Source organism: Scyliorhinus torazame, chromosome 17, assembly GCF_047496885.1.
Source record: "Scyliorhinus torazame isolate Kashiwa2021f chromosome 17, sScyTor2.1, whole genome shotgun sequence".
NCBI lineage: Eukaryota > Metazoa > Chordata > Chondrichthyes > Carcharhiniformes > Scyliorhinidae > Scyliorhinus > Scyliorhinus torazame.
The window spans coordinates 111,956,874-111,980,598 of record NC_092723.1 but is presented as its reverse complement, the minus strand read 5'-3'; the positions used below and the strand labels follow the sequence as shown (position 1 = coordinate 111,980,598).

The following is a 23,725-nucleotide window of genomic DNA, read 5'->3' as shown; positions in this document are numbered from 1 at the left end:
GCACCCCATTCACCAGCAAAGAGTTCGAGCAATTTTGAAAGCAATAGGGCTGCGAGTGAGTGGTGCGTTCAAGATGGGTCTGAAGAAGGAGATCACGGGGTCCTTGGAGCCGTAACTGGCAAGATTTATGTTCAGCTATCGGATCACACCATAGAACAATTGAAAACTTGTCCCAAGTCACTGATTTACTCAAAACTTTAATTCAAGCAATATCGAATCATGCATTGGAATATGCTGCCAGAGAGTGTGTGGCAACAGAGTCAATCGTGGTTTTGAAAACGGAAATGGATAAACACCTTGTCATAATATACACCAGTATATCATGGTGCAGACACACACTGATGGACACACAGTGGGACCAATCAACACACACAACACCGCAGCCAATCACCAGTGAGAGCACACGCACTATAAAGACAGGGGGCATCAGAGTTCCCGCTCATTCGAGCTGCAGCTTCCTAGCAGGACAGAGCACACAGCCTGCAGCACAGACATTCACCATGTGCTGAGTGCATCGACTGGTTAGGACAAGGCAAAGGTCTTTAGTTAAAGTTAGTATCGTGTTAACCCACAGTGAGAGTATGTAAAACAGTTAATGATTCAATAAAATGGTGTTGCACTATTTCAAGTGTTGGTGACCTGTATGTGTTCCACGGATCCAGAGCGCCCAACACAACACACCTGAAGGGAAACAAATTATAAGACTATGAAGGGCGGCATGGTGGCACAGTGATTAGCAATGCTGCCTCACAATGCCAGGGAAACAAATTATAAGACTATGAAGGGAAGGACGACATGGTGGCACAGTGATTAGCAATGCTGCCTCACAATGCCAGGGATCCGGGTTCAATTTCGGCCTTGGGTAGCGGTCTGTGTGAGTTTGCACTTTCTCCCAATGTCTGTGTGGATTTCCTCCAGGTGCTCCGGTTTCCTCTCACAGCCCAAAGATGTGCACATTAGGTGGATTGGTCATGCTAAATTACCCCTTAGTATCTGAAAGATTAGATGGGGTTACGAGGATAGGGTGAGGACCTGACCCTAGGTAGGGTGCTCTTTCAGAGGATTGGTGCAGATTCAATGGCCGTTTGGCCTCCTTCTGTACTGGAAGGGTTCTATGATTCTATAAAGAAAGGACAGGGGAGTGGACTGTGTTACCCTTGCCGAGAGCTGGCCTGAATGCAATGTCCTTTTTATATCCTGAAACCATTCTATGATTCATGCTGCGGCTTAAATGAATTGTTTTTATTTCTCCAAAATAGTATTCTGCCCTCTCTTTAGACTTAATTATAAAAGGGAAACCAGTGAGAAAGGTGTATGACAGGTCTGCACCAAAGAGAAAGTCGATTGCAAGAGCCACAGAAATAGGGACGTGTGATTAAAAATATAGATAATGAACAAACATACAGATAGGAATATCAGATTCAAACCATATTATAATATACTTTTTTGTCTCTATAGATTGAAGGGGTTGGATAATTTATTCCTGAACTTTACATTCTCACAGTGTCATGAGATCTCCATTTTTGGTAAAACCTTTCTGAATTTCCAACTCAGTTTATCAGGTAATGTATTCATTTTTCCCAATAATGCTTTATAGAATTAAAAATGACTCCTTCACAAAATTCCACTTAAGGTAATAGTATGTAGAGATGTTTTACCATGGAACAAACTTGATGCTGTTAAATAAGATTTTGGAAAATGAATTTCTCTGCTAGGATACTGAAGATATTTATTTTTCATAGCAAGGTTCATTATCCTCAATGCACCATGAACATGTTAAATTCCTGAGTGCTCCAGGGAGCAATTTGTAACGGAGCAATTGGTAGCAGAGACTATTAAAGCAGATCTCTGCCCAAAATATGTCTTCTAGAACCAGTGTTGCCATTTAAATGAGGCAAGGCCACTAATAACGAGTCACCCAAACACATGGATGGCCTGCCATAAATTTGATAGTTGGGATTTCAGAGCTCTTTCTCAGTCTAGTAGAGGTCCAAAGTAGGGACATGGGAAATTCCGTTTTCTCCTTCAGTGGGGTTAAAAACTCAGTTAACTCGTGTTTCCCTGCAACACGAATGAGGAGCTAGTTCAGTTTAATAATCCAGGTGATTCGTGGCCTTTGAAGGCATGTGGCACTTTGGGAGTGCATGTGGCACTCGGAAATGGTTTGCCTAGCAACTCCTGGGTACACTGGAAAACCTTGAAAGGATACTATCTTCATGTCATTGGCTGATGTACTCCCAGGATTGGAAACATGGGCCGCATGCCAAAATTAGTGCATCAGTCAACAGAGATCAGTTGTGAAGTTGCAAAGTGTGATCTGAACCTGAACTAAAATTAAAGATCATTCAACAATTTGAAGAGGTGGTGTTTTACAGTATATTTAGTTTAGGCTTGGTGGAAGAATGATGATTCTCCTTGAAAGAGTTTGTTTGCCAGTGTCAGAATGAAGACAAGAAAGATAAAGGACTACCTGACCTGGATATGGGAGGTTGTCGCCATGTCTCCTGGTCTGCAATCTGAGCTTGCCTGTCAGTAAGCACAGATCTTATGATTTCCATCTAAGCTCCACTGCAGTACTTTGACATCAGGAGGATTCTGCCTGTGTTGCAGTGGCAGCTGAGAGAACGGTCACTAAACCATCCATCAGGGGTCAGCCTGCCTGTGCTGTCATGGGGCTGGTCACCATTTCCATGCTGAATATGGGGGGGATACAAGCTTTGTCTTCTGCCAGTGAAGCCAGGTTCCTCCATGTTTATTAGCAATGAGAGAAGGTGGTCTGACAAGCTAGTCAATGCACAATACATTTGTGGTCATCAGCATTCTCCTGTGTATCACCAATCAAAATCCAAATTACATTGTGTCCACATGGCACCTGGACAATGTGAGGGAAAGGGAGATCATGTTTAAAAGCCAAAGGAATACAGCTTGAAACTCAGACAGAAGCGAGTTGTCAATAAAACACACCGGGAGGTAGTTAATCTCATCTTTTCCAACGGGGAACCTTCTGTAGCATTGGAATATTATGAACAGTAGCCAGGACAGAAGGAGAACCATGTTTACTTCACAAAAGGAGAACTTCCTACTATGGAACTTAAGGTATTCATGTAATAGAATGCAAAATGAAGTGCAATAAATAATGTCTCACGACTAGATAAATAATGTGTATGAAATCATGCAGCTAACGTTAGCGTTTCTCCTGCAGGTTCCCTAGGGATTGCATGTAGTGATGGCACTAATGGAACCCGTGAATGGATAATAAACAATTTCTTCAGATTCATGACAATATTTAACTACAGTGACTTCACAGCTCTGAATAAGAACTTTTCTGGTGTAAGTCATTGAAACTATGGCATCTTTTTTAAGCACATATCTTCAGACTGTGATATCTGGGGCAGGATTTTCTGTTTCAGTTGGGACCCCAACACCAGGGTCAATTACGAGTCCTGACAATGCACTTTGGTATGGCAGTTATCTGATATCAATGAAGTGTGTAGGAGGGCATGCCGGAACAGCATCAGGCATACCTAAAAATGAGTTGCCTACCTGGTGAAGGTACAACACAGGACTACTTGCGTGTCAAATTGGAATTGCATGTATAAGTAGCAAGTGATAGACAGAGCTAAGTGACCCCACAACCAATGGATCAAATCAAAGCTCTGAAGTCTTGTCACATCCAGCTGTGAATGGTGTGGAAAATTAAACTCACTGGAGGAGTGGTCTCCACAAATATTTCAATCTCCAATGATGGAGCAGCCCAACACAGAAGTGCAAAATTAAGGCTGAAGCAATTGCTAAAATATTCAGACAGAATGGTTGAGTGGATGGTCCATCTTGGCCTCCTCTGGAAGTTCTCAGTATCTTCGATATCAGTCTTCAACCAGTTCCATTCACTCCATGTGACATAAAGAAACGGCTGAAGGGGCTGGATGCTGCAAGGGCTATGGGCCCTGACTGTCATGATATGCAAACATGCAACCAATGAACACTCAGAATAGGACACAACCAATGGGCAGTCAGGACACTCAGAGGTGGCATCACCACAAGGGGGCATGACATAAACACTATAAAAGGGATGAGACACTCACACCCTGCCTCTTTCCACGGACGGAGATCTAGAGAGTTAGACAGGGTTGATCAGCAGCATCACACCCAGCACGTGGCTCAGAGCAAGCTGGTACAGTTAGACTGAGTTACTACAGTTAGATTAACAGAGAGTCAAACTCATTTGAGAACTGTGTTAATAGTTCAATAAACACGTTGAACTCATTTCAGAGTCTGGAGCATCCTTTAGTTAAGACTACATCAAGTAGCAGCCTGTGTTATCCAAAGCAGCATAACACAACACTGACAATATTCCAGCAACAGTATTGAAGGCTTGTGCTCCAGAACATGCTGTACCCCACATAAGTTGTCCTAATACAGCTAGCACACGGGTATCTACCTGGCAATGTGGAAAATTGCCCATTTTCCTGACACACAACCCTGCCAATTACTGTCCCATCAGACTTTTGATCATCCGTAAAGTGATGGTAGGGGTCATCAACAGAGGAATTAAGCTGTACTTGCTTCGCATTAACTGCTCACTGACACTCAGTTTGGGTTCCGGCCAGGGCCACTCAGCTCCTGACCTCATTACAATCTGAATCATAATTCCAAAAGTGAAGTGCAGGTGAGAATGACTGCCCTTGATAAAGGCTGCATTCGACCCACTGTGGCATCAAGGAACCCTAATAAAACTGGTGTCTGTGAGTCAGAGGGAAAGCTCTCTGATGTGGACTGACTCCGAACCCTTGGCCCATCACTGCAGGCAACACCCCCCCCCCCCCCCCTCCCCCACCTCCCAAGCACACCAGCACACCACGTGCAGGTGATACGTGTCAGTGAGCCCTCAGCAGATGGGGAGGGGTCAGACAATGGCATAGATTGAGGAGCACTGGCACTCAGCTCGCTGTGGGTTATTATCAACCCCCCCCCCCCCCCATGACCTGTCGGATGCACCTGCGAGCTGTGGCCTGTGAGGTGCAACACAGGTCCTTGTTTGAGCCCTGGATGGATCCTGAGGCATAAAAACTCAGGGCTGCGGTGACCTTGACGGCCACCGGGAACGAATGACCTCCTCCTCCTCCTCCATGTGGTGCCATGTCCAGGACATGGCACAGGTGCTGCATCGTCTCCTTGTTGAGGTGGTTGCATCACAAACTTTGGCACCTGCAGCAGTTCTCGTTTTTGGCCTCTCCCACTACTCACCGGCTTTGTTTCGCTTCAGTGAGAGGTGCAACAAGGCCGGAGAATCTCATTCGATATCTTTTAGCAATGAAGGTACAGCACCCACCTTGAGGCGCTGTCTCAGCACTTCTGGAAAATGGCCGCAGCTGCCAGATCGCCTTTGAGAGGAAATCCCCCAACTACACCCTAACTGGCAGGCTGCCTCTAGGCAGATGTCATATTTCCCATATCGTTGAGGGGGGGTGGGGGGTGGAACTACTCTGCATGTCAACTGGAAAATTCCAGTCTGCTTCTGCTCAGTGACTTTAATTAGCATTTTAATTACCGTAACAATCTACCTGCTATTTGTGGGCAGGTAGCCAGTCCACCTTAATTTCCTGAAAATGACTTGGCGGCAAAATCGCGATGCAGAGTTATGCTGCTGACTGTTTCAGTTCCCGTCCTCATATTGGAGTGAAAATCCTGTCCCTGCTCTCCAACTATAAACTCAATTTTTAACCCTACTTTTGTGATTCATAAATATAATTGCTTAATTTGAGCATCATTTGATTTTCTTTAGTTTGAAGTGTTGGACCTGCTCAGCCCACAACAGCTTTCTGCATTATCGGTGAGCACTGCATTGAATAACACAGACAAAATCAGCCAGATACTTGAAGCACTTGCAAGCAGACGTTTCAGTGACCTGGCCATCTACATGACCCAAATTAACCGCGATATGGAAGAGGTGAGATAGGTATCCTTTAGTCTTCGGAATTTTCAGTGTCGACGTGCCCAATTTCCACCTTCAGCTGGGATTATGCAGTCAAGTTGTCACACACATGCTCAATTTTCATTTCATTGATTTTTATAGGGTCTATAGCAGGCTTGAAGATAAAAATTAACCCATGTCTGAAAATGCCACAGAGTCTATTATAATATTTTACACATTAATTTTTTAAATGGTGAAATTAATCAAGTAGCGAACAGATCTTGGAGCCAAAATTCAATTTGGCAGAAGTACAAAATGGATGGTCACAGACCGCAATTTCTATTGGGGGCAATGAAAGCAAAATCAAGTGGGGTGTGTAATGGGATGTCAATTTGCTACTTTATATTTAAACCTTTGTGGTTTAACTAATACCAGGACATGCACTAGTTTAAAAATATTGCACTTGTATCTGGAACCTACAATTTGTGCTCTAAATAGCACCAGTAGTTTCTCAAGCCAACGTCACTCCCTAGGCTTCTCTTTGTATTGAGGTCCCAAGCAGAGGAGGCATAGCACAGCAACACACTCTAATTGGAAGCACTGGCATGAGGGATGGAGACTGCAATTTCACAATTTGTATCTGTGTTCTCACCTTCTGTTCCATGAACCAGTGTCAAGATGTTCCCATTGGGACCTCTGCCATTATGCCTAAGGCTTGGGGCAGGACCCTTCAGTTACCTGGCATTAATAAAGATCCATGTCACTACAGTACTCACTATTGTAACTATGCCAAAAATTACAGCAAGATATCTCACAACACCAGGTTAAAGTCTACCAAGTTTGTTTGGAATCACTAGCTATCGGAGCGTAGCTCCTTCATCAGGTGAGATGAATATCACACCTGATGAAAGAGCTATGCTCCAAAAGCTAGTGATTCCAAACAAACTTGTTGGACTTTAACCAGGGGATGTAAGACTTCTTACTGTGCCCACCCCAGTCCAACGCCGGCATCTCCACATCAGAAATTATAGTGCAAGTGGGTTGGTTGGGTGAGGGAGCAAGGAAGTAGTGTTGGGGCCACTCCCAGAAAGATTTTACTCCAATCACTTGGCAATGAGGCTAGTGAAAAAACATTGAAGACCTGTGGAGAGCCCCAATCCACCAAAAAAATCATGGGTGTTGATGTATTAGCTTGAGAACAAGCAAATATTTAATACATATCTATATGTATATGTAGGTCTTGGGCTAGTTTCCAGCCATTTTAGTGGTTAAGGTGGACAGGAAGGGCAACATATTTTCTTATATATTCTTATTTTTCATGCAAAGTTCTCACAGAGGTTCTCAGAACGGACAACGTCTATGTATAATTCTCTTAATTTCAGTTGGGCATTACAGCTATTGGAAACACCAGAGTGAGGCACATACTGCTCAGCAGAATCATGGAGCTACTGATACTACAGTTTCCAACATTTAAAACCATTGACTACATTGATTGGTTCCAGACCAAATTATGTCTTCTCCTGCCCAGTATTACAGAAAATGAGCTTGACATCATACCCATCAACATAACCTGCAGAGCTTACCAAGCCATGTGAGTATTTGTAATGATTTCTGCTCAAATGTCAAGTGATTCATATGGTTGAAATTATGTCTGTGTCACATCTGGACTGTAGCTAATTGGTATGTGACACCTCACCTCGTGTTTTGTACTCGATTTAGTTGATAGTTGGGCTACATCCCCAGATTCAACACGGTGGAACCAGCTACACCCCCAAATCCGACGCGGAGGAGCCAGAAAGTTACAGACCAACATTACTTATTAGGAAACAAATAAAGAAAAGGTATCCCCCATAAACCTCCGAAGAGAAACAAAAACCGTACTCCATATTTATACATTTCTCTACAGTCTTAGCTGAAATGTAGTCATGTATAAAATTCCAAGCTCCCCTCGCCTTTAATGGGATCGCCCCCACCTAGGTAAATCTTCCAGTATCCTTTTAAAAGAAATTCCTTCACTCAAAATCATCTTAGGACTACCAGTAGCAAAGCAGTCTTTAGCAATCACTTGTCTTTAACTCTCCTTAAGTCTCGTCTCTGCAAGCTAGGAATCACTTACTTTGTGATTAACCCAAAAATTCTTCTGCTTGGTATAGCAGTCCCTGTGCTCGCATCGGCAGCACAGATACTAAAATTGGTTTAGCAGTCTCTGTTGCAGGTCGTCTTCCCTAAATCTCTCAGTCAGTCAGTGAGTCTGCCTCCTCCTTTCTGTCCAGATGTAAAACCTGTACCTACTTAGCTCGGCCTTCGTCCCCATGGCAACCAGGTCATAAGAGCTTGTCTCTGGACAAATTTCATAGTAGGTCTATCTTCCTTGCGAAACTACTCAAATTTAACACAAATTACTTGAGGTAGTTGAAAACATAACCACCTTATAAAGTTCGGCATTTGTAATTGTTGCTGCTGGGCATGGAACAGGCACCAGCAAATGCACAGGGTGTTTTTATGTATGCCTGATTTTCCTACCCATTTTGGTCACTTCAGGCAGGGTGCGAATGGGCAGCCAAATTCTTGATGCCTTTTTTTGGCAGGAGGTGGGAAATTAAAATCAACCCCAATATTATATAACCGGGTAGCACAGTTCCACATTGTTTTCTCAACCAAAGTATAGCTCACACATGGATACTATTTTCAATCTACACCTGCAGTCAAGAGATGAGCACACATCACAAAATGTATGCTTTGTCTTGAGCTCTTTCAAAGAACTAGTTCAATAACAATTGCCAAAAACCTCTCCTTTTTAGTGTTTTGTAGGGATTGTGCAGGGGCAGACTTTTTCCCCACAGAAAACCAAAACAATATACGGCAAACATGGTTTTATTTTGAGTGTTCATTAAATAAACCAAATGTTTATTTTTGTTCCATCAATGTTAACAAAGCAATATTGTATGTTTTTGTGCTCAGAGTGGAAGAATTGGACAAACTGTATCTAGAGTTAACAACAGAACAACACAAAGACATTTTTGATTTTATTACGGGTTATCTGACTCACCAACTTGATTCAACAGGTAATATATGTCTAACTTGGGTCTTGCATGCATTCAACATCAATTTTCCCATTATGCTTTAATAGCTTATGAAACATATAGTGCTGGAGCTTACTCAAGATTCTCAAGTGTTGCTGAAATGCACAGAAACTGCAAAATTCCAAACTGGAACTCTGGCTTGTGGAATGCTGTTTCCATGTCGGCAAAGTGTTTTTTTCAACTGTTAGCTCCCCATTCCTCGCTTTATCATGAAATCTGTTCCAGTAGGGTAGGACAATCACCTGTACATCGGGGGAACATAAAAATATATTCTCCGACCCCGCTGGGTCGGAGAATTGCCGGGGGCTGGCGTGAATCCCGCACCCGCCAGTTGCCGAATTCTCCGGCACCGGATATTCGGCGGGGGTGGGAATCGCGCCGCGCCGGTTGGCGGCCCCCCCCCCGGCGATTCTCCGGCCCGCGATGGGCCGAAGTCCCGCTGCTGGAATGCCTGTCCTGCCGTCGAGAATCAAACCACCTCTCTTACCGGCGGGACAAGGCGGCGTGGGCGGGCTCCGGGTTCCTGGGGGGGGGCGCGGGGCGATCTGGCCTGGGCGGTGCCCCCACAGTGGCCTGGCCCACGATCGGGGCCCACTGATCCGCGGGCGGGCCTGTGCCGTGGGGGCACTCTTTTCCTTCCGCCTTTGCCATGGTCTCCACTATGGCAGAGGCGGAAGAGACCCCCTCCACTGCGCATGCGTGGGGATGCCGTGAGCGGCCGCTGACGCTCCCGCGCATGCGCCGCATGGCAAAGTCATTTCCGCGCCAGCTGGCGGGGCACCAAAGGCCTTTCCCGCCAGCTGGCGGGGCAGAAATCAGTCCGGCGCGGGCCTAGCCCCTCAAGGTGAGGGCTCAGCCCCTCAAGATGCGGAGAATTCCGCACCTTTGGGGTGGCGCGATGCCGGACTGATTCGCGCCGTTTTTGGCGCCGGTCGGCGGACATCGCGCCGATTGCGGAGAATCCCGCCCCAAGTTTCTGTGTTTTAAAGTACTGCACACTTAAAAAGTACAATTAGAAGTGGCATTGCTAGGGCAGTACGGTGGTGCAGTGGATAGCTCTGCAGCCTCACGGCACTAAGGTCCCAGGTTCAATCCCGGCTCTGGGTCTCTGTCTGTTTGGAGTTTGCACATTCTCCCCATGTTTGTGTGAGTTTCGCCCCCACAACCCAAAAGATGTGCAGGGTAGGTGGATTGGCCATGCTAAATTGCCCCTTAATTGGAAAAATGAATTGGGAACTCTAAAATTTAAAAAGGAAACAAATGTGGCATTGCTTTGCCCCAGTTCAAGACACTCCAGTCACGTTGAGCAGCTTATCACTCACCTGCTGGACAACAAAGACTCGCCTGGACATAGCTGGTGGGTTTTGAGAGAACATAAGAACTAGGAGCAGGTGTAGGCCATCTGGCCCCTTGAGCCTGCTCCGCCATTCAATGAGATTACGGCTGATCTTTTGTGGATTCAGCTCCACTTTCCGACCCGAACACCATAACCCTTAATCCCTTTATTCTTCAAAAAACTATCTATCTTTATCTTAAAAACATTTAATGAAGGAGCCTCTACTGCTTCACTGGGCATGGAATTCCATAGATTCACAACCCTTTGGGTTAAGAAGTTCCTCCTAAACTCAGTCCTAAATCTACTTCCCCTTATTTTGAGGCTATGCCCCCTAGTTCTGCTTTCACTCGCCAGTGGAAACAACCTGCCCGCATCTATCCTATCTATTCCCTTCATAATTTTATATGTTTCTATAAGATCCCCCCTCATCTTTCTAAATTCCAATGAGTACAGTCCCAATCTGCTTAACCTCTCCTCGTAATCCAACCCCTTCAGGTCTGGGATTAACCTAGTGAATCTCCTCTGCACATCCTCCAGTGCCAGTACGTCTTTTCTCAAGTAAGGAGACCAAAACTGAACACAATACTCCAGGTGTGGCCTCACTAACACCTTATACAATTGCAGCATAACCTCCATAGTCTTAAACTCCATCCCTCTAGCAATGAAGGACAAAATTCCATTCGCCTTCTTGATCACCTGTTGCACCTGTAAACCAACTTTTTGCGACTCATGCACTAGCACACCCAGGTCTCTCTACACAGCAGCATGTTTTAATATTTGATCATTTAAATAATAATCCCTTTTGCTGTTATTCCTACCAAAATGGATAACCTCATATTTGTCAACATTGTATTCCATCTGCCAGACCCTAGCCCATTCACTTAGCCTATCCAAATCCCTCTGCAAACTTCCAGTATCCTATGCACTTTTTGCTTTACCACTCATCTTAGTGTCGTCTGCAAACTTGGACCCATTGCACTTGGTCCCCAACTCCAAATCATCTCTGTCAATTGTGAACAATTGTGGGCCCAACACTGATCCCTGAGGGACACCACTAGCTACTGATTGCCAACCAGAGAAACACCCATTAATTCCCACTCTTTGCTTTCTATTAATTAACCAATCCTCTATCCATGCTACTACTTTCCCCTTAATGCCATGCATCTTTATCTTATGCAGCAACCTATTGTGTGGCACCTTGTCAAAGGCTTTCTGGAAATCCAGATATACCACATCCATTGGCTCCCCGTTATCTACCGCACTGGTAATTTTTTCAAAAAACTCCACTAAATTCGTTAGGCATGACCTGCCCTTTATGAACCCATGCTGTGTCTGCCCAATGGGACAATTTCCATCCAGATGCCTCGCTATTTCTTCCTTGATGATACATTCCCGCATCTTCCCTCCTACCGAGGTTAAGCTAACTGGCATATAATTACTCACTTTCTGCCTACCTCCTTTTTTAAACAGTGGTGTCACATTTGCTAATTTCCAATCCGCCGGGACCACCCCAGAGTCTAGGGAATTTTGGTAAATTATCACTAGTGCATTTGCAATTTCCCTAGCCATCTCTTTTAGCACTCTGGGATGCATTCCATTAGGGCCAGGAGACCTGTCTACCTTTAGCCCCATTAGCTTGCCCATCATTACCTCCTTAGTGATAACCATAAGACCATAAGACATAGGAGTGGAAGTAAGGCCATTCGGCCCATCGAGTCCACTCCACCATTCAATCATGGCTGATTTCTACTCCATTTACCCGCTCTCTCTCCATAGCCCTTAATTCCTTGAGAAATCATGAATTTATCAACTTCTGTCTTAAAGACACTCAACGACCCGGCCTCCACCACCCTCTGTGGCAATGAATTCCACAGACCCACCACTCTCTGGCTGAAGAACATTCTCCTCATCTCTGTTCTAAAGTGACTCCCTTTTATTCTAAGGCTGTGCCCCCGGGTCCTAGTCTCCCCTGCTAATGGAAACCACTTCCCTACATCCACCCTATCTAAGCCATTCATTATCTTGTAAGTTTCTATTAGATCTCCTCTCAACCTCCTAAACTCCAATGAATATAATCCCAGGATCCTCAGACGGTCATCGTATGTTAGGCCTACCATTCCTGGGATCATCCGTGTGAATCTCCGCTGGACCCGCTCCAGTGCCAGTATGTCCTTCCTGAGGTGTGGGGCCCAAAATTGCTCACAGTATTCTAAATGGGGCCTAACTAATGCTTTATAAAGCTTCAGAAGTACATCCCTGCTTTTATATTCCAAGCCTCTTGAGATGAATGACAACATTGCATTTGCTTTCTTAATTATGGACTCAACCTACAAGTTTACCTTTAGAGAATCCTGGACTAGGACTCCCAAGTCCCTTTGCACTTCAGCATTATGAATTTTGTCACCGTTTAGAAAATAGTCCATGCCTCTATTCTTTTTTCCAAAGTGCAAGACCTCGCACTTGCCCACGTGAATTTCATCAGCCATTTCTTGGACCACTCTCCTAAACTGTCTAAATCTTTCTGCAGCCTCCCCACCTCCTCCATACTACCTGCCCCGCCACCTATCTTTGTATCATCGGCAAACTTAGCCAGAATGCCCCCAGTCCTGTCATCTAGATCGTTAATATATAAAGAGAACAGCTGTGGCCCCAACACTGAACCTGCGGGACACCACTTGTCACCGGTTGCCATTCCGAAAAAGAACCTTTTATCCCAACTCTCTGCCTTCTGCCTGACAGCCAATCGTCAATCCATGTTAGTACCTAACAATCCTCTCAAGGTCCTCACCTGTCATAGCCTCATTTCTATCAGTCACTGGCATGTTATTTGTGTCTTCCACTGTGAAGACCAACCCAAAAAACCTGTTCAGTTCCTCAGCCATTTCCTCATCTCCCATTATTAAATCTCCCTTCTCATCCTCTAAAGGACCAATACTTACCTTAACCACTCTTTTTTGTGTTATATATTTGTAGAAACTTTTACTATCTGTTTTTATATTCTGAGCAAGTTTACTCTCATAATCTATTTTACTCTTCTTTATAGCTTTTTTAGTAGCTTTCTGTTGCCCCCTAAAGATTTCCCAGTCCTCTAGTCTCCCACTAATCTTTGCCACTTTGTATGCTTTTCCCTTCAATTTGACACTCTCCCTTATTTCCTTAGATATCCACGGTCGATTTTCCCTCTTTCTACCGTCCTTCCTTTTTGTTGGTATAAACCTTTGCTGAGCACTGTGAAAAATCGCTTGGAAGGTTCTCCACTGTTCCTCAACTGTTTCACCATAAAGTCTTTGCTCCCAGTCTACATTAGCTAGTTCTTCTCTCATCCCATTGTAATCTCCTTTGTTTAAGCACAAAACACTAGTGTGAGATTTTACCTTCTCACCCTCCATCTGTATTTTAAATTCCACCATATTGTGAGGGTTGAGAAATATGCATTAGCACAGTTCAACTCAAAAAGCTGAATAACAATGTGGTGAATGTATAACTGCTAATCGTTCACCAATGCATTGTATCATGTTCTGCTGTGGTGTTATGTTAACTGTCTGCTGTGGGCTCCGCCTATGGGCCATTGTGTGGCTTCACCCACAGGGAGATATTTTGGGGCATGTACGGGCTCCACCCATGGCTCCTCCCCTAAGAGGAAGTATAAAGAGCAGCTGACCTACGGGCCATCCTCAGTATTGTACCGGTCGCAGGCAGGCACTGTTCTAAGCTGATTAAAACCACGGTTTGCTTCTCCTCATGTATCTGAGTGAATTGATGGTCGCATCAAACAATTAACATATTCAAAGTGCAGACTGCCTGTTGGTGCAGGTTGGTTGCTCTCTTTCTCAATTCATTTAAGTGGACAGGCTGGGGGTGAATCTGCATAAGGAATATTTAACCTCAACCCAGCTCTTTGTGTTAAAACTCTTCCCAAGTGTCTTGACCGAGTAGAAACAAAATCTGTTTCAACTATGTGAGGTAGTTTTGAGATTTTAAGACAGTACTGAATGTTAAATCAGCAATCACATTGGGACCCCAGGGTTGCAGTTCTACTTGAGTTTAATTATTTGATGGTGAACTACATTTTAATTCAATTGAAAATACTTCACTGGTCGGTTCCTGTACAATTTTGACAATTGATTTAGAGTGCCGGTGGAGCATAATGCACTTCAAGCTATGTGTATGGCTTATTCTCAGATCAGACATTCCCAGGCAGCCCAAGTGTAAATTTAAAATTACTGGATAAACTCAGAAGTTCTGGCAGCATCAAAAATGAGTCATACGGACTTGAAACATGGGCGGCACGGCAGCACAGTGGTTATCACTGTTTCTTCACAGTATCAGGGTCCCAGGTTCGATTCCCAGCTTGGGTCACTGTCTGTGCAAAGTCTGCACGTTCTCCCAGTGTCTGCGTGAGTTTCCTCCGGGTGCTCCGGTTTCCTTCCACAAGTCCCGAAAGATGTGCTGTTAGGTAATTTGGACATGCTGGATTCTCCCTCTGTGTACCCGAACAGGCGGTGGAATGTGGCGACCAGGGGCTTTTCACAGTAACTTCATTGCAGTGATAATGTAAGCCTACACTTACATTAACTCTGTATCTTTCAGGGTGGCACGTGGCGCAGGGGCAAGCACTGGGACTGCAGCGCTGAGGACCTGGGTTTGAATCCCGGCCCTGGGTCACTGTCTGTCTGGACATTCTCCCTGTGTTAGCGTGGGTTTCACCCCCACAACCCAAAGATGTGCAGGTTAGGTGGATTGGCCACACTAAATTGCCCTTAATTGGAAAAAAAATAATTGGATACTCTAAATTTTAAAAAAACTGTTTCTTTCTCCACAGATGTTGCCAGATCTGCAGAGTTTATCCAGCATGTTTTGTTTTTATGTCAGATCTCCAGCATCTGCAGTATTATACTGTTATAAAATTGTTGGTCATCATTGCCTGATACTCTTAAATTTACAAGTAAAAGAATTGAGGGACTGGAGACCTATAATTTCTCAACAGGCAGTACCGATATCACAGTCAGTGGTATCAACTGCTTCTTATTTTAACAAACACATCTGTTTACTTTTTAAGAAACTGCGTGCACTGTTCACACTAATGGAAGTATGGCTTGGCTCTTGATGAACTTTGGCAGATTCCGATCATTTCTCACCTACAACAAACTTCAAGTTCTGAACAAGAACTTCATTGGTGTAAGTTAACTAAATTACAGAGGAAAGTAATTAAACTTTAAAATGTATTTTCTTGGGCCCCGTTGAGGCTTCATTACAATATTGCTAGCTGAGAATTGTCAGCCCAAACTTTCACTCTCGAGATGGGTAGTGGGTGTCGGGTAAATTTCTGGCTTGGTCCACTGACCTTGGGAGAAAGTGGCTGCAAGGGTGGGATCTTAATTGCTGGGAAGTTGGTGCAAGCGGCAGTCGAGCTAACCAACCTGGGAAAAAGGTTTGGAGGCAGCCACAGAAGCTGCTGGATGCCAAGGCGGGCTGCTGGTCATTTAAACAGCCCAATTAAAATAGAAACACAAAGGCTCTCCATCCCTCACCAGCATATCGCCCCCCCTTCCACCATCAACACCCCCCGCCCCCCCAATCACCACCACCACTCCACAGGCTTCATTCATGCCACATTATGCCTTGCACCAAACCCTCTAGCCCCTCTTGCCCCCATGCCAAGCTGTGTCCCTCCACATACCCTTGTGGCCATGGGTGAGTGGGTGGGGAGGCATAGCGTAGCATAGGGCACATGAGGGTCCATGCTCTGAGGCATACATTGATATAGGGATCACCTTTTGAACTTGCCTTTTTAAAGATCCCCGCTCACAACATCTCTGAAAAGGCCATGAACCACAACTCTTTGAAATCCTGGCCTAGCTCTATCAACGTTGGGGATGAGGAGGTGTAGAAGTCAACTATTTCTTGACACACCTAAAAGGTAAAAGTTAGCTATTTAGGATAAATTTTAAGCCCCAGTTTTACCCATTTTAAATTAAGGATTTCAAAACTCTCATAACCTCAGGTCATTTCAAAACATACAGCTTACAAAATAGCAGAACACGGCATAATTCACTTTACTACACAAAAGAACCTGATACATGCAAAGGCAGTAGTGATTAAAACAAACACTTCAACTGAACTAATGAATACATTTTTCAAGACAGTGTCCAAGGACAGGGCAGGATCTATAGCAATAGCATGGCACGACAAAGTAACATGAAGGCTCTATTGTTATAACAGTTAAGCCAGCAAAAGACCAGTTCAAACTGGCCTTGATAACAGCACAATATTGCATTCTTTAACATACACAAGTATGCAGATACGAAACAATTAGAACTAATGTTGCAGATTAAAGATGGACAGCTTGCCATCAAATCAGATGTGTTTGAGTCTAACCCAAACCAATTAGGATTATATTAGGGTGTAATTAGATGACTAAAGACAGATATGAAACAGTATAGCTGTAAAGTTTTGCTCGGCCATTTTTAGCTGGAGCTGGGCTGGATCATTAGCTGGATTTCTTTCTCACTCTCTTTTTCATGAATCATCTATACTTTGATCTAAACTATTTACTGTCTCCCTGTATTCAGATTTCATTTTCAAACTTTGACTTTTAAAGTTATTGCGAGCTGTTTGCATAAGCAAGATGATCATTTCTGTGATTCTTTGAAAGCTTCAAATTGTCTATGAATTGCCTTTTAAATGACTTTCAGATTGTAATCAATAGAAGACAAATAAAACAATTCCTATTTGGACCTGTGAAGTTTTAACTTAAATTTCTACTGAGTTCCAATGATCGCAAAGTGCTGCTGAAACCGAATGGTAGATCTATCAGGAGGTCATGCCTAAACACTGAGAGCACTGAGTCAAACCTTAAACAAGCATAGCCTGTTTTTAAAAAATCCCCCTCTTTTGTAACAGACATCAAACCAAAACAAGAATCGCAGAAACAGCAACACAGAACAGACAATTCAGCTCAAACCACCTGTATCAACTCTTTGAAACAGCATTCCAAATAAACCTATTCTTCGGCACTTTCCTGATAGCCCCCAATTTATTTCCCTTTCTCATATACATCCAATTCTGAAAGACATTATTGAATCTGCTGCTAGCACACTTTCAGGTAGAGCACTCCAGTTCATAATAATTCATTGCATCAAATAATTCTTCCCGTCTTCCCTGTGATTCTTCCCCCAATTATCGCAAATGCATGTCCTCCGTTAACTGTGGTTCAGTTGGTAGCACTCTCACTTCTGATTCAGAGTTCAAATCCCACTTCAGCATGGTGGCACAGTGGTTAGCACTGCTGTCTCATGCACTGAGGACCCCACATTTTCAACATTGCACCGCTGACTAAATTTCAAATGTCTCTCATTGGCTATAACGTGTTCCGTAGTATTGAAAGGCACTATAATAAATGCGAGTCAAGTGAGGACTTTTTCCTGCCTGTGAAAACAATGAGGGCTCGAATGGATATCCCCCAAAAGCAGCCACATCGATCATGATGTGCAATTAACCCATCCTCGTTCACTGAAATGTGGACAGGTCATCAATTTTGGCTGCTCATTATAATGCTTTCCATGTGGCGTTTACCATGCTATTCATTGGCTGCTCTCAAGAGCAGGGGGCTCAAAATCGGAGATGCTGAGGACTACTTAAACCTGCGCCTCTTAAAGGGAAGGTGCATTCTCTTAGAACAGGTGGCAATCGTGCAGAAAGGGCCTCTCTCTTGAGATTAGATTTTTAAAAAGATGAGATATTCTGTATCCTCAGTGCATTGATAGCATCATTCTGCCAGTGACCTGCTGTTGCCTTCAGGCTATGAGTCCAGACATATGCTGCCCATGTTGACATGATATAGTCCATACCTGGGCCTTGAAGGCCCAGAGCTGTTTGATGTCTTCAAGACCTTTGTCGTCTCCTCCATTAAAAACCGATAGCCTTAGTTGTCCACTAGCTAGCTACACCTTGCTTTGTTATGGTATTCATAAGCCAATGTTACAGCAAACTGTCACAGAATTGAAGCACCATTCCTGCTGCCAAGATATTGGGTATTAACCTGCATGATTTACTATCTCTAGTCACACTGGGAATTGGGTGTGATAGAATGAAATCCCTTTTGATTTTGGTATATCTCTGGGGTTGTTCCCCTTAAACAAGGTTGAGCGGAGATTTGATGGAGGTAGCATTGAATTTACAGAGCAGAAGGAGGCCATTCTGCCCATTGAGTCTACACCAGCCCCTGAAAAAGCACCTTACCTAAACCCACACCTCCTTCCTATCCCCGTAACCCAGCAACCCACCTAATGTTTGAACACTTATGGGGCAATTTAGTGTGACCAATCCAACTAACCCGCACATCTTTGGACTATGGGAAGAAACCGGAGCACCCGGAGGAAACCCACGTAGGCACAGGGAGAAGGTGCAGTCTCCGCACAGACGGTGATCCAAGCCGAGGAATCGAGCCCGGGTCGCTGGTGCTGTGAATCACTTGGGGTAGAGGCAAAGTAGATGGAGAGAAACTTCCCTTTTATCGAAGGTTCAAGAACAGAGGACACTGATTTAAGATGATTAGCAAAAGTACTTAAGGTGACATTAGGAAGCTTTTTTCAAAAACAATTTTTCAAAAGAATTGGATTGGCACTCAAAGATAAAACATGTGCAGACTGACAGGGAAAGGGCTGGGAAGTAGAACACGCTGAATTGCTCCTGCAGAGACCTGGCAAGGACTCAATGAGCCAAATGGCTTCCTTCTGTTCTGTGACCCATTTGCCAAATTGTGAGCAGTTTTGGGCCCTGTATCTAAGGAAGAATGTGCTGGCCTTGGAAAGGGTCCAGAGAAGGTTCACAAGAATGATCCCTGGAATGAAGAACTTGTCGCATGAGGAACAGTTGAGGACTCTGGGTCTGTACTCATTGGAGTTTCGAAGGATGAGGGGGGATCTTATTGAAACTTATAGGCTACTGCGAGGCCTGGATAGAGTGGACGTGGAGAGAATGTTTACACTTGTAGGAGAAACTAAAACCAGAGGACACCATCTCAGACTAAAGGGATGATCCTTTAAAACAGAGATGAGAAGGAATTTCTTCAGCCAGAGGGTAGTGAATCTGTGGAACTCTTTGTCGCAGAAGGCTGTGGAGGCCAAATCACTAAGTGTCTTTGAGACAGAGGTAGATAACGTCTTGATTAATAAGGGGAATCAGGGGTTATGGGGAGAAGGCAGGAGAATGGGGATGAGAAAGTATCAGTCAATGATTGAATGGCAGAGCAGACCCGATGGGCCGAGTGGCCTAATTCTGCTCCTGTGTCTTATGGTGACCATTGTAACACAACAGTGGATGGCAATCTGCAAGATGTTGCAGATAACGCCAGCTCCAGCCTGGAGGAGCCAAATGCAGAAACATTTGCTACTACAATCACTAATAATGCACTCCTTGCAGCATTCTGAGATTGTAGTTGTGCCTGCAGCAAGTGATGGATTTTTCAGTTAAGATGTCCTTACTGAAGTACAGATATTTGATACATTCTTTGCAGAAGTTCAGATAGGAGAATTTACCTCCTGCTGAGAGCTTATCTCCCTCTCCTCCCCTTGCCTTTGCTAGCAGCTTGTCCTGTTTTGTGGTCTCTGCTTATTCTCCCAGTCACGAATTCTAGGGTGAATATCTGTTCATGAGCCCATTTCTGAGAGCAACTGGTTTGTTCAGAAGCCTTGAAGGCAGCTCCAAGTCATTCAGTAGACCACTTTTTGTAGACTTTTACAACTTGGAAAAAAAAACAAAGTATCAAACACTTATGGAAATGTAGCAGGACAAGAGTAAATCAACCAGCCTGTAAATTGTTGATGACCCTTTTCAATAATGCCGTCATTGGAACGCTCCCTGTTGCATAACTTGTACTGAGTAGTCATGGAACATTGTGCTCCAAAATGGCGCAATTAGCAGCAGGTCAGCGCTTCATGCTGATTGATGTCATGATCTGGCTGCTCTGCATACATTTGGTGGATGTTAACAGGGTGGGTGTTAACAGTCTCACCAAGGTGCCATGATTCATGGCTGAAGTCTGCACATATATCAGATGCCATGTTGGTCCTCGATCAGCACCAGTATTTGGGCATCAGCAAGCCCCACTTTCACCCAAGGTGTTTGTAATCATTTGATGAGGGTTATGATTTATGTTGCCTACAGTTACCTGATTATTCAGTAATTTGTGGTCAGTAAATTATATCCTTGACTAAAGAAAACTGGGCTGGTTTAGCACACTGGGCTAAATCGCTGACTTTTAAAGCAGACCAAACCAGCACGGTTCAATTCCCGTACCAGCCTCCCCGGACAGGTGCCGGAATGTGGCGACTAGGGGCTTTTCACAGTAACTTCATTGAAGCCTACTTGTGACAATAAGCGATTTTCATTTCATTTTCATTTCATTTTTATTTTCACATGGCAAAGTAGTCTGCTGAATCTTAAGGAAAAACAAAAATATAAAGCAAATAAGGAACATTCATTTTGTTACTACAAAAATATTATTTTTAATTTGCTTGATTTACATTTGATTTAGGTTATCAGCACAGGAATATATATCCATATCAGCATTATTTATTACTTTACCTCCATATACAATATCCGCCTATATATAACCTCATAGACACATTTTTGTTTTGACTAGCCATGTGTTTCTCGGCACTGCAAGCGTCGGGAAACATGTGGCTAAACCCGCTCACTCAGGAACTTGGTTCCCTTTTGGGAGAAGCATGACAATTAGGTCTAATTTCCTATTTCGATAGATGTTTCTGCACCTTCTGTCCTGATCCTGCAAACGTTACAGTGAACATTTGGGAGAACCTGCAGGGAAATCTTGCTACCTCAAAGTGTTTGAAGGACCACCAATGTGGAGGAAATTTCTCCATATACATTAGACACTAAATAGCACAAATTTGGGAAAGGAACTGAAGAATGCATCAGCAATGGCCACACTGAGAATTGTTATATCTCTGATCGCGATTAAATTTCTTGCCAGCACCCTTTTTTTTCAGTTTGACCATCTGAAGCAGATGAATGAATTGGACTGTTGACTAGGTTGCCAGAGCTAGATTTCTGAATTCATAATAATTCTATAAGGTTGTTCTCAGCATATTTTGCAAAGTAGACAGGTCGCAGTTTAGTAACAGTGGATTTACATGCTGTTTTCTTTTATTTCTCTCAGCTCAATGCCATAAAATTACTGTCTGTCTCTCAACTGGGGGAATTGTCTGGTAACAATGGGACACTGAAAAATAGTTATGATGTGCAGCAAATTTTCAAAAACATAAACGCTGACAATGTTATCAAGTTCATTGACGCATTCAGAACTGCGGTCAACCAGGTGGGAGACTTTATCAATCTGTTTTAGATTACTATGATGAGTATCACAGCATTCCCTCTAAATGAATTGTTTAGCTTCCAACGTTTCCATCACTGTTAACACCAAGCAGATTAATGAAATTACTGTTCAGAAGTTCAAAGAGTGAAATTGGACTCAAAACAGTAGCTGTGTTTCTCTTCACAGATGCTGCCAGACATTGTGCTATGTACTGTGTCCAAATAGTGTGGAGACAACCAAGCTTATATGTCCTGGATGTGTAATTCCTTAATTGCCCACTAGAAGAATGTGAATATTTTGGTGGTAACTCTTACCTTTCCTAGATAGAGCCTATCTTTATATTAAAATTGTTTACCTCTGAATTTTTCAGACAAATGTGGTTTTCGCTCCTGGTGTCCATGCAGCTTTGCTAGGAGAAGTTCTGAACCTTATTCAATCAGTTCTTTCAAATGCCAGCAGCACTGAGCTCCAGTTCTGGTTTGGTACAAGACTGAAAACACTGCTACCTGGACTTAATGCAAGCATGGTACCTTCAGTATTTGTCACTGAAAGCTGCAATGGATCTCAAATCATGTAAGTCTGGTGCAGATTTCTTCTGTTTATAATGAACATAGAAATACAAACATTTATTATTTTTGCACTAGTTCCATGAAAGTCAATTTTTATTCAGGTGGTTGATATTCAAAGGGAGTTAAAATAAAACTCTTTGATTGATATCTTTCTTTGATCAAAAAAGTATGCGTTATTTTGTGTTTTTGAAATCAGCAAAGGTTTTGAACAATAATGGGCCAGCTTGCTGAAGCAGATATCAGCTGTCAGTAGATTTGTGAAGTTTAGTGAAATTTATGTGGCTATCAACAAAAAAAGTGTTTTTTGCTCCCGATACATTTTCACATTCCACTTCCAGACATGAGACCTGACACAAATGCAGTTAGCCAAAAACTACGAACAGACCCACAGGGCAAGGCTGGGACATGGATGGTTCTGAGGTGGAAAGAACAGTGATTACGATGGGGCTCTGGATCGGGGGGCAGGGAAGAGATCTGGGTGTGGTGAATATTGGAAATCAATTATCAAATTCCTTACAACCACCCCATTGTACTTCCCATCCTGCTCCTCTCTTTGGACATTTCCTGCTATGAAGTGTCGTGGTCTGTATTTTGGCTGTCCTTATTATATCTTCACAGGTAATGAATATGTCGTACCTGTTTAATAGGATTAGTGCCCTATTCTCCATCTCAACTGGATTCTCTTTAACCTGCATAATATCAGTTACACAAGCCCTGTTTTGAACACCTGCAACACTTTGAGGTGTGACCGAAGTCTGGAACATACCATCCAGATATTTATTACTTCCCCTTTCCTTATGAATCAGTGTTTCCAACTCACACTCCAGCTTAGAGATATCTTCTGTAGATGGGTTCATCGGGACAATCTTACTGTCCATAACTGCAAACCAGGTACATAACGTTGTTCTGCTATATCTACTTTTTTTTGTTGTAAGGTTTATCCACACATGAACTTAATTTGAACACTAAATTTTAAATATTGTCACAAGCTTGCACAAACCAAGTACAGGAGGGACAAAATAATCACATCCTTACCCCTTTTGCACTCTATTTACACTACATCATTGTCACCCTCACTCTTTGAAGGATGTTAACAGAAAAGGTACAACGCAAGAATGGGCTAAGTTTGAGCCAATCATTCTGGCCATGGCTGTGCCAACATTGCTTGACTTCCTGCACAACTACTGTTATACAATCATAGCCAGCTCGCCTTAGAGATTATTAGCCGTAAACCACGAACACATAACATTTTCTGTTGTACATAGCTTGTAAATATTACCTCTGGGCCCTCCTTAATGGGACGAAACACTGCAAGACGAGACGTGGAGAGGTTGTCCCTTCACACGGTGTACTTTAGTCTATAACTTTTAAATCCCTCCTGGCTTTTTCCCAATTTCTTTGGATGAACTTCCATTTTTGTAACCGGTTGAAGAGATTACAACTTTCATCATTGGCGATATGATAGCCTGTATCGCATGTTTGCTT

At 43.5% G+C, this 23,725-nt stretch overlaps 1 protein-coding gene across 2 annotated transcripts in view; it reads left to right on the top strand.

The window, feature by feature from the left end:
- Positions 1-23,725, top strand: part of LOC140394069 (uncharacterized) — a 405,190-nt gene that overhangs the window by 126,430 nt on the left and 255,035 nt on the right. For both annotated transcript variants that reach the window (XM_072480880.1, XM_072480881.1), the window contains exons 20-27: positions 1,459-1,562; positions 3,203-3,330; positions 5,786-5,950; positions 7,297-7,505; positions 8,876-8,979; positions 15,393-15,511; positions 21,516-21,674; positions 22,042-22,244. In XM_072480880.1, coding sequence (XP_072336981.1) covers positions 1,459-1,562; positions 3,203-3,330; positions 5,786-5,950; positions 7,297-7,505; positions 8,876-8,979; positions 15,393-15,511; positions 21,516-21,674; positions 22,042-22,244 — 1,191 coding nt within the window. The remainder of the gene's footprint in view (positions 1-1,458; positions 1,563-3,202; positions 3,331-5,785; positions 5,951-7,296; positions 7,506-8,875; positions 8,980-15,392; positions 15,512-21,515; positions 21,675-22,041; positions 22,245-23,725) is intronic.